This window comes from Euprymna scolopes, chromosome 22 (assembly GCF_053919585.1).
Source record: "Euprymna scolopes isolate OS-2025 chromosome 22, ASM5391958v1, whole genome shotgun sequence".
Lineage (NCBI taxonomy): Eukaryota > Metazoa > Mollusca > Cephalopoda > Sepiida > Sepiolidae > Euprymna > Euprymna scolopes.
The window spans coordinates 44,510,935-44,525,351 of record NC_136503.1 but is presented as its reverse complement, the minus strand read 5'-3'; the positions used below and the strand labels follow the sequence as shown (position 1 = coordinate 44,525,351).

Sequence of the window (14,417 nt, the reverse complement as noted above, 5' to 3'; positions counted from 1 at the left end):
GGATGGGGGGGGACGATTTCATAGCCACACACTCATGCTTCTGATCCGGTGACATGCACATTGTGGATTGGAGCGTTGTCATGCAGGAAAAGAATATCTTAGTTGATGCTACCCTGCCTCTTGATTTTGATAGCTTCTCACAATTAAGTGAAGCATAATAGGCTCCTGTAATTGTTCTACCCTTTTTCCAAGAAATTTGTCATCATTATTCTATCCTGGTCCCAGATATGAGTATAAACTTGCCAACAGAGGGATGCACTCTTGTTTCTTTTGGAAATGGTGAGTCCAAGTGTTTCCACTGCTTTGACTGGGCTTTGGTCTCTGAATCATATTGATAGACCCAGGTTTCATCCTCTGTAATCAGTAGGGCTATGACAACAGCATATTCTTTTCATTGTTTTGACTCTCGCATATATATCCGACACAGTTAGACACAGTTGATCAATCGCAAACCACATCACTCTATATAAAAGCATATAAGATATTAACAAATACACACTCGAGAGTCAAAACAATGAAAAGAATATGCTGTTGTCCCAGCCCTAGTAATCAGTCTTTTGAAAAAATTTGACACATCTCCAAATTCATCCTCTCCACATCTCTAAATTCATCCGCATTCTCGCTTTTGGAAAGGTGTCAACAACCTGGGAATCCATCTGGAAGATACCGTATGCTTATGCAAATGGCCATGAATTATAGTTTCCATTGACTCTGTTTTAATCTTGACCTCTTGAGTTATTTGGGAAACAGCCACACATTTATCTTCAAAAATGGCAACTTCAACTTGACTGACAGATGCCTCATTAATGGCAAAAGAGGGGGGACTAGGTCTGAGAGCTGCTTACACAGATTTCTGGCCATGTTTAAATTCACGATGCCAGTGTTTTACAAGGTCATATGATGGAACATCATTACCATATGTTTTTTTCTATTTCATCAAAAGTTTCCTGCGGTACGGATCCTTTCAAATGCAAGAACTTGATCACTGCTCAACACTCAACAGGCTTCATTTCACACCTAACTCAGTTAAAACACCACGATCAGTTCAGAGCTGTAATGCACCACATAACCAATAGAGATATAAATCATTGCACATGCAAAATTTCAGCTTCAGATCAAACAACTGGAAATGTGTCAGGAGCATTACTTATGGAAGGCCTTTCATATGTGGAAAAATAAAAATAAAAATAGAAATATTGAAGACCTTACCAGTCGTTCTGTAAAAATATGTGCAAACGATGATAACAGCTGTGATGGAAGCGAGAAGCATAAAGAGACAAAACACGGTACAGGCCAACTTGAAAAAGGATTTGTTTTTCTTGCGGTTGTTCATCTGTTTATGAAAAGTATAAGAATTCCGACCAATAGCGCCACGTGTAAGGGTTGGTTGGATGGACTGACCCCAACGCCACATGTCATAAGGGGATGTACGGCTGGCTTGCCAGTCTAGAATAGCCAAACTCTGAATCGAAGGTGAATAGTAGCCAGGGTTGCCGATATCAATATATTGTTTGGCCTTATCAAATGGCGACAATGAATGTTGCAGCTGAAAGAGAAAAACAGAAAGACAAATTAAGAGAATCTATATAAATAAAAGCGAAAATGTATACATGTATGTATGTGTGTTCGCTTTTTCTGTATGTCAACAAAAGGCTTTTTTCAGAGAAGCGGTCGCTCGCTTCACAACTTTTTAAAACTTTTTATATCACATATAAATCATAATATCTCACAGTTAACAACGAAGCTCGCCTGTCTATTTAATTTGCTCGATTTCCGGAAGATAAATATTCAATATTTGTCGCTTGCCGCATGTGGGTTAGTCTTTTTCCTATAACATCTTTGGGGGGGGGGGGGGAAGCGTTCAGCAGTAAATGAAATCCCGCAGTCAAACTTGACCTCATTAACTCATTAAAATGGGCACCTGCTAAATCCAAGTAATTAAATAAATTCAAACGTGTTTCCATTAGCATCTTGCGGTGGGGCAATGATTAACGTCGCACGTTTTTTTTTTCACACTTTAATTTACAACTTTGCCTCAAGGGTTCGGGTTCGATCCTCATGCTTACTTTTTTTTTTTACCCCTTCCCCCCCCCCCCACACACACACCTCCAAACACCCGGGCAACGCCGGGTACCCCATCGCTAGTTATAGGAATAAATATTAATGACAAATATTATGATTTTTTAACAATTGTTAATATTACAGATTGGCAAGGGGCGCCTTGCCTGGTCGTGAAAGACGCTTAAATATATTTTAATTCATGCAGATTTTGTATTTATTATTACAGAGCTAATTTTTAATGATATGTAATCTATCCTGGGTTGCATTGACATGTTGAAAATGATGATTTTGCTGTGCAGATTGGTTAGTGCAAGAAGAGTTCAAGGGTATGTCAAACTCTGGAGCTGGAGGTCGATGATAACAGCCTGAAATAGGTCATTCAGGTGTGTGTAAAAGAGAACGTTTAAAAGAAACAAAGAAAGAAAGAAAGAGAAAGAGAGAGAGCATGAAAGAAAGAGAGGAAGATATCTTTTCTCTTTCATGCAAGTGAGTCTGGTTTCCGATTTGGGATGGAGCAGACATGTCGAGATTAGTGCAAAGATACATCTGAGAAAGAAACGCAAAAAAGAGTTAAGAATGCTCAATAAGAAAGAATGTTGAACCGCCAAGACTGAGAAAGAAATAAACCAACCATTAATTCAAAGAAGCCTTTGACTTTCTATTTTGTGCATGCAGTTTCTTTTGCAGCTACAAGCGATAAAGCCAAGAGGCAGAAAAAAGGTATATCAACGTTTGGTCATATACACATAAGACATTATAAGCACAGCCATATGTAGACACTAGATGTATCACAATTATGGACATAGATACAGATAAAAAGACACACGTAATGAGATATACATGCAACAGATAAAATCTTACATCTATTGAATATTATATTGTACCTAATGTATAGTACTGATTTTAAAAGATAAATAAAATGACTTGGGTGTCATCATCTAGAATTGAAACCAAAACATTAAGTGCTCCAGCTATGTTCCCTACCGTTTGAGCTATCAACTGATAGATAAGAAAGATTTAAAATTAAACCATTTCAAGCTTTGAATGAATTTGCGTATGCACAGAAATAATAGGAATATACTAGCAAGTTGAAATGAACATATTGCATTTCAACTTGCTGACATATTTCTGTACACATTATCCATCCATCCAAACAAAGATTTTACTTGTTATGAACTATTTACTTGATATTTTTCCTTATAAACTATCCTCTGTGCATTCCCTGTTAATTTCAGTTTGATGTGACCAGTAGTTTAAAAATTTATCGGTTAAATATTTTCGCACAGACACACACACATACATATATCTACTGTTTTATTTATATAGAAAAGCAGAAGTTTAAAACAGGCAAAGGTTAGGAACTGTTGACTAAAAATGAGTGCTTTATGTCAAATTAATGGTTGAATATGGTTAAATTTGTGCTAATTTTTAGCATTAAATCTTAATCCCTATTAATCCCTAACTGTACATCGAACAAATACCATAATACTTAGTTTGCTACACCTTATCATAGCAAAGGTGATTACAAAATTTCAGCAAGATCGGCTCAGTAGTTTATGACAAAAATGCGATATTGTAGTGACTAATCCTTATTAATCCTTAAGCGACTTATATTGTAATGTTTGGTGCCAGATTAAAAACGTCATAACTATTATGTATGAAAGTACATATTAGCTGCAACATCAATGCAACTTAACACAACATGCAGCCGCAGCCGAGATTGAACTCACTACACGAGTTTATAGTGTAATTCAAATCTTGTCCATAGCTGAATGCTTGATGCTTTGTCAGGGCTATCAAAGGTATTTTTTATTTTGATGCCCTCACTAGACGGGTTGCCTACCATGGCTTAAGAGAAGCCCATCTACCCTCGAGAGAAGAGTAGACTGCGCCTTTCCCAACCTGGTATTTTATCTCTTGGTACATACAGTGCCTCGCCTTCCTAGATGGTCCTCCACCTGGTACTGGCCAGGCTTTACATTGCTTAACTTCAGTGATCTGCAACATAGTGCTCCTTGTATACCATGGTAGCCGTGACATGTGAGCTGGAGAATTGTGACAAAGATATGGAAGAAGTAGCTACTAGAAAGGATCATAGCAGATGTTGTGACTGTCTCTACACAATGGAATTCATTGAGTAGGTGCAAAAAGGTATGACAAGACCCAGGTGTGGTAATGCAGACCTTGGTGAGAGAGATGGGGATCGATGTCATGATTATGAAGAAAATGCTGAATATGGATCTTCACTACTCCTCATGCAAGATTTGCAAGAATCACCACAAGAGAATCGCCTGATGAAAGCAAAGAAACTGCTTGATGTGTCACAGAAAGGGAAATATTTGTTTGAAGTATCTGTAATCGAGTAATGTAAATACAATAATCAAGGAATTCAACTTTTTATCTTAATGAACAGTTCTTTGTAGCCGTAGATGGTAATAGGCTTAAGCTTTAGGCTTTCGGTGTATCTTCCAACGTCTCTCCCAGGCTGCTATGCCTGTCTGTATTCTTGTGAGGAGGAACCCAGATGTATTCATATTTATTATGTCACTCCTCCAGAAAGTCAAACACCGAATTGAGCAGGGGATGCTTTGATTCTTTTCAGAACCAGTTATTCAACAAACAGAACAACAGCTGATTTGCCTGCAGTTCACACATCATGGACATTAAGTTTCCTCAAACTGATCGTATTCGGATGTGTTTCTTTGAGAAGAGACTCAGGCTCAATTCAGATGGCGCTAATGAGTTGCTGTCTACTGTTGTCAAATGCTAGGTGAAGAGAATGGTTGCGGAGAAAATTACATGTGTGACAACAGAACTCAGCTCTGTGTCACACTTTCAGGAAAACCCTGACTGTCTGAGAACTTTCAGAACTTCATCTGTCCCAAAATTTGGCCCCCTTTCACCTCATCTGATTGTATGATGTGTGAAGCACAGTTTAGAAAGACACAGTTTCTTTGCTTTCATCAGGCGATTCTCTTGTGGTGATACTTGCAAATCTTGTATGAGGAGTAGTGAAGATCCATATTCAGCATTTTCTTCATAATCATGACATCGATCCCCATCTCTCTCACCAAGGTCTGCATTACCACACCTGAGTCTTGTCACACGAAGACACCAAAAACGAACCAAGTGCATACAGTCTGCATGAAGCCATATGCATCATGAACTGTGATGGTCTTTGAATGGGTTTCCAGTAAAAGCCATGTGATGCCACCCTTCATCTTCAAAAAGACACTCAATTCAGATGGTTATATTGAGTAGCTGTCTACGGTTGTCAAGCACTGAGTGGAAAGAGTTGCTATAAGAAGGACATATATGTCGTAAGAGAATTCAGCTCTGTGTCACATTCCAATAAAATATAGAAATGGCTTTCTGAGAATTTCCACAACATCAACAGTTTCAACATCTACTCCTCCTCAACTCGCTTGATTGCCTGGACTATTATGTCAGTTGAGAAAGACACCAACCACATAATCTTCAACATCAGGGAGATGATAGTGGCTTAGTGGTTAACGATGTAGGCTGACAACTTGGGTGTGTAAAGTTTGAACCCTGTTTATTCCACAGAAATACTTTCATTTAGGACCGTTGCAACCTTCATGTGGTCCATCCTGTATGTACCGGATATCCTTTATAATTTCTAAGAGAATACCAACAAAATGATCAGCATTATGAATGAGGCTCAACAAACAAACAATCTGCAACACCAAGAACGTGTTGATTACCAGGATCAAACTGTTCAAGCAATAAAAGTCACATGCTCTTGGTTCCAGCCAAAAAGCTATGATTGAAGCTTCTGCATTCAGCAAAAGATGTATTTTTAATATCTTTATTATATATATTTTTATATCAATTATTGACCAAGATATGACGCTTTATCCTTTACTTTTCAAAAAGTGCCAAACTTGTTTACATTGGATTTGAAGGCTATTATGTTTGTATCCAATCAGGAAGCAGGCCAGCAGAACAGTGTTCCAAAGGTTGACAGTTCTGGGAAAGAAGCTTAGTTCATGGAATCTGCATTTAGATTTAGGCACAGATAGAGAGTGGGGAAAATAATATATAGTGGTTGAAGCTAATTGAGTGTTTTTTGTGAAAATTTGGCAAGGGGGGGGGCATAGATTGGAGTTTAGTCGAGCACTTGCCATAAAATTAGTGATAGAGCAGAGACAAGTTTGCAGCGTCTCTTCTGTGGAAAAGAGGCTGCAGGGAAGAGAAAAGGGCATCACCTGCTAGGTTTCAAAGCTGGTTTTGAACTTTATCAAGGCAGGATAAGGCGTGCCATGAATCTCCTGCCCAGATGTAGCAACAGTACTCTATTTTAGGGCATACCTGGCTTTTATACAGATAGAGGATTGTATCGGCAGTGAGATACCTAATGGAGCGGTAGAGTGATCCAACTATTTTTCCTGCAATTTTGGCAACAGATTTGATGTATGTGTTCCATTTCAGATCAGGATTGAAGGTCAGTGCCAGAAGCTTGTCAAGATATGGAGCTTCTCCAAGACGAGAGCCATTCATTTCATTGCAACAATCCGTGTAAAAATTATATTTTAAAAATAAAACAGCACTTTATCCTGAATACACATAGACATTTAGAATGCAAATTTCATATCAGCCCCAACTTATCATGTATATGCAGACACTGATCTAGCTACAACTCCATTTTATTTCTCCTTTCTGTGGTTTTATTTAGTTATTTCTTTATTTATTGTTCTAACTTTTAAATGCGTCTTCCTCTTATTGAATCTCTTTTCCTCTGTTTTGTTTCAACCAAAATATTCCCCATGAAAACAGTGTTTTATCCACAACATTTCTTTGGCTGGTCCTTCTGGATTTAATCTGCCTTGGAAACTATTTCCATGTCACTTCTATTAAATCTAGCTAGCCACCGTGCCTAAAATTAATGGATAGAATCGACTGTTTGCAAATAGGGGAATATTGGCACTGGAAAAGATGAACCTTATCTTGCTTCAGACAGGGCAAACCGGAATTTAGATTTCGTATTTACACCACCCCCATCCCCACCACACACACGCGACTGTGATCAAAATTCTTGCAGTAAAAGAACCCCTCCCAATCTATCTGCATATATTTCCTTCTTTGGCGAATTACGCAAAAGGAAATTATCTTCAATTATTCCACAAAATTTTCCAGGAAAACTTATATTATATTATATTATATTATATTATATATATTATATTATATTATATTATATTATATTATATTATATATATTATATTATATTATATTATATATATTATATTATATTATATTATATTATATTATATATATTATATTATATTATATATATTATATTATATTATATTATATATATTATATTATATTATATTATATTATATTATATTATATTATATATATTATATTATATTATATTATATTATATTATATTATATATATTATATTATATTATATTATATATATTATATATATTATATTATATTATATTATATTATATTATATATACAATACTCATTTTTTATCTTAATCTTGGTATTAAAAAAAAACTAATGGAGAGTAGAAAATGTATTGTGGATTAATTTTCGCCAGCTCTGTAACACTCGCTTCTCCTACCTTGTCCCTCAGCCCTCATCTACCATGGGCGATATTTCTGACAAAGGAGAGAAGAAAATGCTGTTCATTCATTCGGCAGATTTGTGTGACCAGTAACTAGAGAACATTCACAGCAGATACTCGTCTAACTCCAACAATTGTCAACAATTTTCCTAATTCTCTATTTGCTCTTTAAACCTATTGAAAATTCCATGAGCAAAGTTTATTTCCTAGAACCACACATCTATGGAACACATTACTATGGAGCTGCTTCCAAGCTGACTACAACATGGCTGTTTTCAAGTGTAATATAAACAAGTTCATGTTGAGCCGTTAAATAATCAAACACTACCCAAGTTCCATCACAACCGATCATCATGGTGTTGTCTTTCCGGCCACCTGACACTCAGGAACCCTTGTACTTGAGTTGCTTTTGGACCTTGATGAGTGGTGACTCCCTCCTAGTAAAAAATAAATAGAATACAAAGTACATTGCCCTTCCGTGAGAAAAGAAGAGTGAACATATTTCCAAAATTGCAACTATACATTTTTAAAATATAATCTATATATCTTTGAAGGTGAAAATATGTGTGTGTGTGTGTGTGTGTGTGTGTGTGTGTGTGTGTGTGTGTGTGTGTGCGCGTGTGTGCGTGTGTGTGCATTTCCCTATCAAATAACTCTGTAAATTTTCCGTCTAGAGACTCGAGATTTGACGTAAGGGGTATTGAGATTTGGAAAAATCTTTTTAACTTGTTTTCGGCCATAAATTTGGCTGTCAATAGATCAAAGAGATTTGACCTTTGAAAACTTTACCAAACTTCTCCAGTTTTGGGTCTGAACACTTGAAATTTTAAATGTAGGTTGCTTGGACATCGATCAAACTTTTTAATTGGATTTGAGCCAAAAGAAATAAATGTTAAGTGGGTCAAAATTGGAGTAAAAGTTTTTAAAAATTTTACCTCTACCAAATTACTCATTTCTGGTCTAAACATTTGAAATTTTACATAAAGAGCATTCCGAGATAGGGCAAGCTGTTTAATCGGTTTGGGTCGAAAATTTGAGCTGCCAAGTGGTCAAAGTTCAAAAGATTTGACCTTTGCGGTGTCTAGCAAACTACTCAGCCAATTTTGGGTCTAAACATTTGAAATTTATACATAACGGGTATTCAGACATGCGGCAAGCATTTAAATCAGTTTTGGGGTGAAAATTTGGCTGACAAAAGGTCAAAGTTGAAAGAGTTGACCTTTGTAGATTCTACCAAATTCCTCTGCCAATTTGGGGTCTAAGGCTTGAAACTTTAGAGAACTTGGACATGAGTAAAACCTTTTATTTTGATTTTAAACCAAAATAATAAATGTTAAAGGGTCAAAATTGGGGACAAACTTTTTAAAAATTACCTCTGCGGTCTTTATGAAATTACTCAGACAATTTTTGCTTTAAACATTTGAAATCTCATATAAAGTGTATTCACACGTAGGGCAAGTTATGAACAGTACATAGGGTCTGAGCAAAGCCGGTCTGAACTGTTAGTTAAAATAAATTTAATTTCTTTTAAAATTTAATTTTAGATACAATAAAATTATTTGTAAATCATTTTTTTTTTTATTCTGCACATAAACAATACATGTTATTTGAAATACGCTACCAAAAGAAAACCACCATTTTCTTTTCTTTGTACAACGGTATTTACATTTTTTTTTTTTTTACTAGAAATTATTATTTATTATTTACTAGCTGGCTGCGCAGTGTTGCTTGGTCGTACAATATACTTAAATATGATATTTTAATTTATGCAGATTTCATATGTATTATTATAGAATCAATCCTGTATTGATTATATATATATATATATATATATATATATATATATATATATATATATATATTACATAGGAGTCACCACTTGTCAAGGCCCGGAGGCCACTCAGTGATAAGAGTTATTGAGTGTACAGTAGTCAATGAGATAATATCATAGTAATCGTTAGTAGTGGAAATTTGGTAAATTGGATTACTTAAGGGGAAGGTTCATCAAGAATTTGTCTATGTTGGACTTGAAGACTACTAAATTGTAGCTAGCTGGAAAACAGGCAAACGGAAGGGAGTTCCACAGGCGTGCAGTTCTAAGAAAGAAGTTTCGTTCGTGGAATCTAAGTTTAGGTTTAGGCACAGATAATGAGTGGGTGAAATTATTGGCAGTGATTTCAACTAGACGGGTGTATTTTGTGAAAGTTTGGCGAGGAGGAGGGATCATAAATTGAAGCTCAGATGAACACTTGACATGAAAATAACGATAAAGCAGAGACAGGCTCACAACGTCTCTTCTGTGAGAAAGAGGTTGCAGGGAAGAGAAAGGGGCATCAGGGAAGAGAAAAGGGCATCCCCCACTAGGCTAAAAAGTCTATTTTGAACTCTATCAAGGCAGGATAAGGTCTTTCTAGCAACTCCTGCCCAGATGTTGCAGCAGTACTCCATCCTTGGACGTACCTTGTATATATTACAGGGAGTAATTTGCCCGGTGGACTAATTCGCATAAAAATTTTAAAAATTAAAAATAATAATGATAATTTACTAGAAATTAAATAAAAATTCTAAATATGGAAATAAAATTATGCTATTATTAGTCAAATTCACTTAAAATTAAATTAGCAAAAGATTGAATTCATTAACTTCAGTTTTAAAATGTTGATGTTTATCTAATTCCCAATATTACGTCACTGTCAAACCGCCATCTTAAAATAGGTCACAGTTTTAAATAATTGAATAAATGGTTAAAATATACATATTTCTTTTATTTAACGTTTTAATTGCCTACGTTATTAGGTGGGTGCAAAAATAATGTCGTTTTTGGCGTTCATCTATATATATTAAAACAATATTTTTGCACCAACCTAATAATAGAATCTTTAGGAAAATGTCCTTACTTATAAACTTGAATGGAATAGCATAAAATAATTAAAATACATACATTTGAGAAAAATTAGAAGGATTATCAATGCTGTAGAGAAGAGAGAGTATCGAAAGGAATAATCAGTGGTATACTAGAGACAAAATATCGAGAAGAATTATTAGTGACGTGCGAGAGAGATTATAAGGAAAGAGTATCAAGAGGGATTATTAGTGATTTATTCGAGAGCAAGTATCGATGAAGATTATTAATAGAATGCAAAAGAAAGAGTATCGAGAGATTATTATTGGTGTATAGAAGAGGGAGTATTGTGAAGAGTTATTAGTGGCATACAAGAAAAGAAGTACTCAGAGGGATTATCAATGGTGTATGGTGGGATGAAGTATGAGAGGAATTGTTAGTAGTATATAAGAGAAGGAGTATGTATAGAGAGGGAGTATTGAAAGAGATCGGTGACATATGGGAGAGTGAATATCAAGAAGGATTATCAATGGTGCATTGTAGAGTGAATATCAAGAGAAATAATGAATGATGTATGGGAGAGGTAATATGAATAGGGATTATCAGTGGTGTATGGGAGAAGAAATAGAGAATGAGTATCCGTAGTGTATGGAAAAGAGAGTATTGTGAGGAATTGTCAGTACTGTATGAAAAAGGGAGTATATACAGAGACAGTATTGAGAGGATTATTAATGCCATGTGAGAAAAGGAGTATCAAGAAGGATTATCAGTGGCATATCAGAGAGAGAATATCAAAAAGGCTTATCAATAATGCATAGGAAAGTTAGTATTGAAAGAATTATCAGTGGCGTACAGGAATATTGTGAGTGATTATCAATGGTGTATTAAAGAGAGTGTAGCAATATGGATTATCAGTTGCATATAGAAGAGGGAGTATCAGGAGGAATTATCAGAAAAGTATGGGGGAAAGAGTATCTAGAGTGATCATCAGTAGAGTATGGGAGAGAGTATCGATAATGATTATCATTGGCATATGGGAGAGAGAGAGAGATTATCAAGAAGGGTTATTAGTTGTGTATGAGAGAGAGTTTGACAGTGATTATCAATGAGAGACGGGAGAGAGAGTATTAGTAGGGATTACCTGTGGTATACATAAAGGAGTGGGAATATTGAGGGAGATAAATCAGTGGCAGATGGGAAAGTGGTGTGTTAGAAAGTGAATATTGAGAGATTTTCAGTGGTGTACAGGAGTATGAAAGGGATTATCAGTGGTGTAAATTAGAATGAATATCAAGAGGGATTACCAATGGAATACAGGATAGGGAGTATCTATAGCGATTATCAGTTGTATATGGGAGAGAGAGTATCGAGAAGGATTAGCAGTGGCTTACGGGAGAAGGAGTATTGAGAGGGATTATCAGTGGCGTAAGAGAAAATATTGTGAAAAATTATCAGTGGCATACAGAAAGGGAGTATCACAAAAGAGAGTATCACAAAATTTTCTGATCTCTGTTAACACTTAAGCTCTTATTATTTTTAACTCACAAATGATTAATTTAGAAAATGTTTATACAAGTTGTTTCAAAATAACAAACAACTATTATTTTATTATTGGAATCCTTTGAGATGAGGTATTTATTTATTTATTTATTTGCGGACTGTTATCTGTAGTGTATGAGAGAAGGAATATCTATAAAAGAGGAGTATTAAGAAAAATCGGTAACATATGGAAAAATGAATAGAAGGATTATCAATGGCGTATTGTAAAATGAATTAGTTGGTCAAAAACATGGTGAGACGACAACTATGGAAGGCAGTAATTACTGAGGATACAGTTAAGAGATTCAGCATTCCTATCCCGTCGCGATTAACCACCTGACAAAGGCCTAAGTAATAGTTGATCTAAACGCCATGAAACAACAACTACGAAGATGAGGATAACAGTCCTCAAATAACTAACTAAATAAATAAACAAATAACAAGCAATTGTTTTCATGATTTAAAAATGAAACTGATAACGGTCTCCATTTATGCAATGTCGATTCAGGTCGTATCATTTCTGCTCAGTGCAATAAAATCTCATTTTGTTATTATTTTAAATGAATGATCACTTACCTCTTCTGTGTCGTCGTCCATTTTAGTAAAGGTTTTTAAAGCGAGCTGAAGCTCAAATGTAATAATTCAACATAAGCTCAAGAACAGATGTCAGAGTTTTCTTCTGGACAGAGCAAATTTTTCTTTTTTTTTTTTTTTTCGTTTTAGATATTCCAGTTCTTGAATTTCACCGCAAACAGTATCATTCCCATTTGGTTTTAGCTGACAAGAAGAACATGAAATAAGAAGTTCAAAGAATGAATATTCTATTGTTCATCATTGGATATTGTCTTTTCGAAAAACGCGTGAAGACATACATCGTCTTTGTGTACATGTTGAACCAACTTCTTTGTTGCCTCACACTTTTAGAACTGAGCATAACATCAATCTTATAAACCTATGTAGAAACAAGTTGTTAATAATAATAATAATAATAATAATAATAATAATAATAATAATAATAATAATAATACCACACAAAGTTGTCGTGAAAGATCAAGGAGGATGGAAAGAGCGAGGAGGAAGATTACCAATACGATATTTACTGGAGGGGTGTGAGAATGCTGTAATATTGCAGAGGGGAGGGTCTTATTGTCATTAAAATTCTAACAAAAATTATGACAAACGGCTGTAACGATAATGCAAAATAAGTTGCAAAGGTTATTGAAAGAGGTGCAGAATGATGAAAATCTGAGGAGACTTGTTGTCAGTCGAATCCCAGGGAAACACCACTGTTTATAATTCAGTGTGCATTAGCGGTTTATGACTTATGAGAAAACTCCACATGAGTATAATAATAATAATAAGAAGAAGAAGAAGAAGAAGAAGAAGATTAATAATAATAATAATAATAATAATAATAATAATAATAACAACAACAACAACAACAGTCACTCAAATTTCATAGAAAGCTAATGCTCGTTATCAGCAAGAAACAATGTTAAACTGATGTTGCTATAATGCAAAATGCTTTTACAACAGATATTGAAAAACGATGGAGAATGGTAGAAATCTGGAACAACTTGTCCCTCAGAATCCAGGGAATGACACTTTTTATTGACTGTGAGCAATCACTGATGATCACCGGTATGAAAACTTCTAGCAAGTATTTAATAACTATTGTATGCTTGAAGTTATTGGATTTTAAATAAATCCATATCGTCGATGTTTCTAATGATTTTCTTTTTATCATTAAAAGATGAAATATTTTTCGTTATAAAAAATAATTTAAACGAAATCAACAAAAGTTTACTTTTTTTTCCAATGACTCATGATTTTAATATCATTGAATTTTAAGAGACAATTTTATAGAGTTTTTAGAACAAGTGATTTCAGCCATTGTACAAATAATAAATATAAATTAGACAGTATTGCATCAAAAGGAAATATTAAAAAATATTATACACAAATGTCGGTTAATCAACGTTTGTGTCTCCAAGACACAAAAAAATACATTCAAAAATATACCTTGGTTATATGATTGAGTTATGTTCTAATTAACCGTCATTTATAATTGAATGAGCAGATCACTCATCACCCCCTCAGTTATCTGTATATTTATCTTGCTTCCGCTGACTATGTTGATTCAACAACTCTCTAATATTTGTTAATGTCTATAAAATTATTTACTTACTCTCTTTTTTCATCGTTGCCATCATAATCATAATCATAGACACATATGTAAATTAAATGGCAAAATAATATATCTTTACTTCTATATAAGAATAAGAATAATAAGAAATATATTTCTATATGATGATAATAATAATAATAATAATAATAATAATAATAATAATAATAATAAAACTTATTGTTTTTAGTT

The 14,417-nt window shown here is 34.6% G+C and overlaps 1 protein-coding gene across 2 annotated transcripts in view; it reads right to left on the bottom strand.

Annotated features, from left to right (window-relative positions):
- Positions 1-12,948, bottom strand: part of LOC145243388 (uncharacterized) — a 99,393-nt gene extending 86,445 nt beyond the window's left edge. Inside the window, exons 1-2 of one of the 2 annotated variants that reach the window (XM_080106226.1) lie at positions 12,617-12,948; positions 1,210-1,546 (exon numbers count right to left, since the gene is read on the bottom strand). In XM_080106226.1, the coding sequence (XP_079962352.1) occupies positions 1,210-1,546; positions 12,617-12,637 (358 nt within the window). In that variant the 5' untranslated portion in view covers positions 12,638-12,948. The remainder of the gene's footprint in view (positions 1-1,209; positions 1,547-12,616) is intronic. The other variant, XM_080106225.1, reaches the window with a different exon arrangement.
- Positions 12,949-14,417: the final 1,469 nt, after the last annotated feature.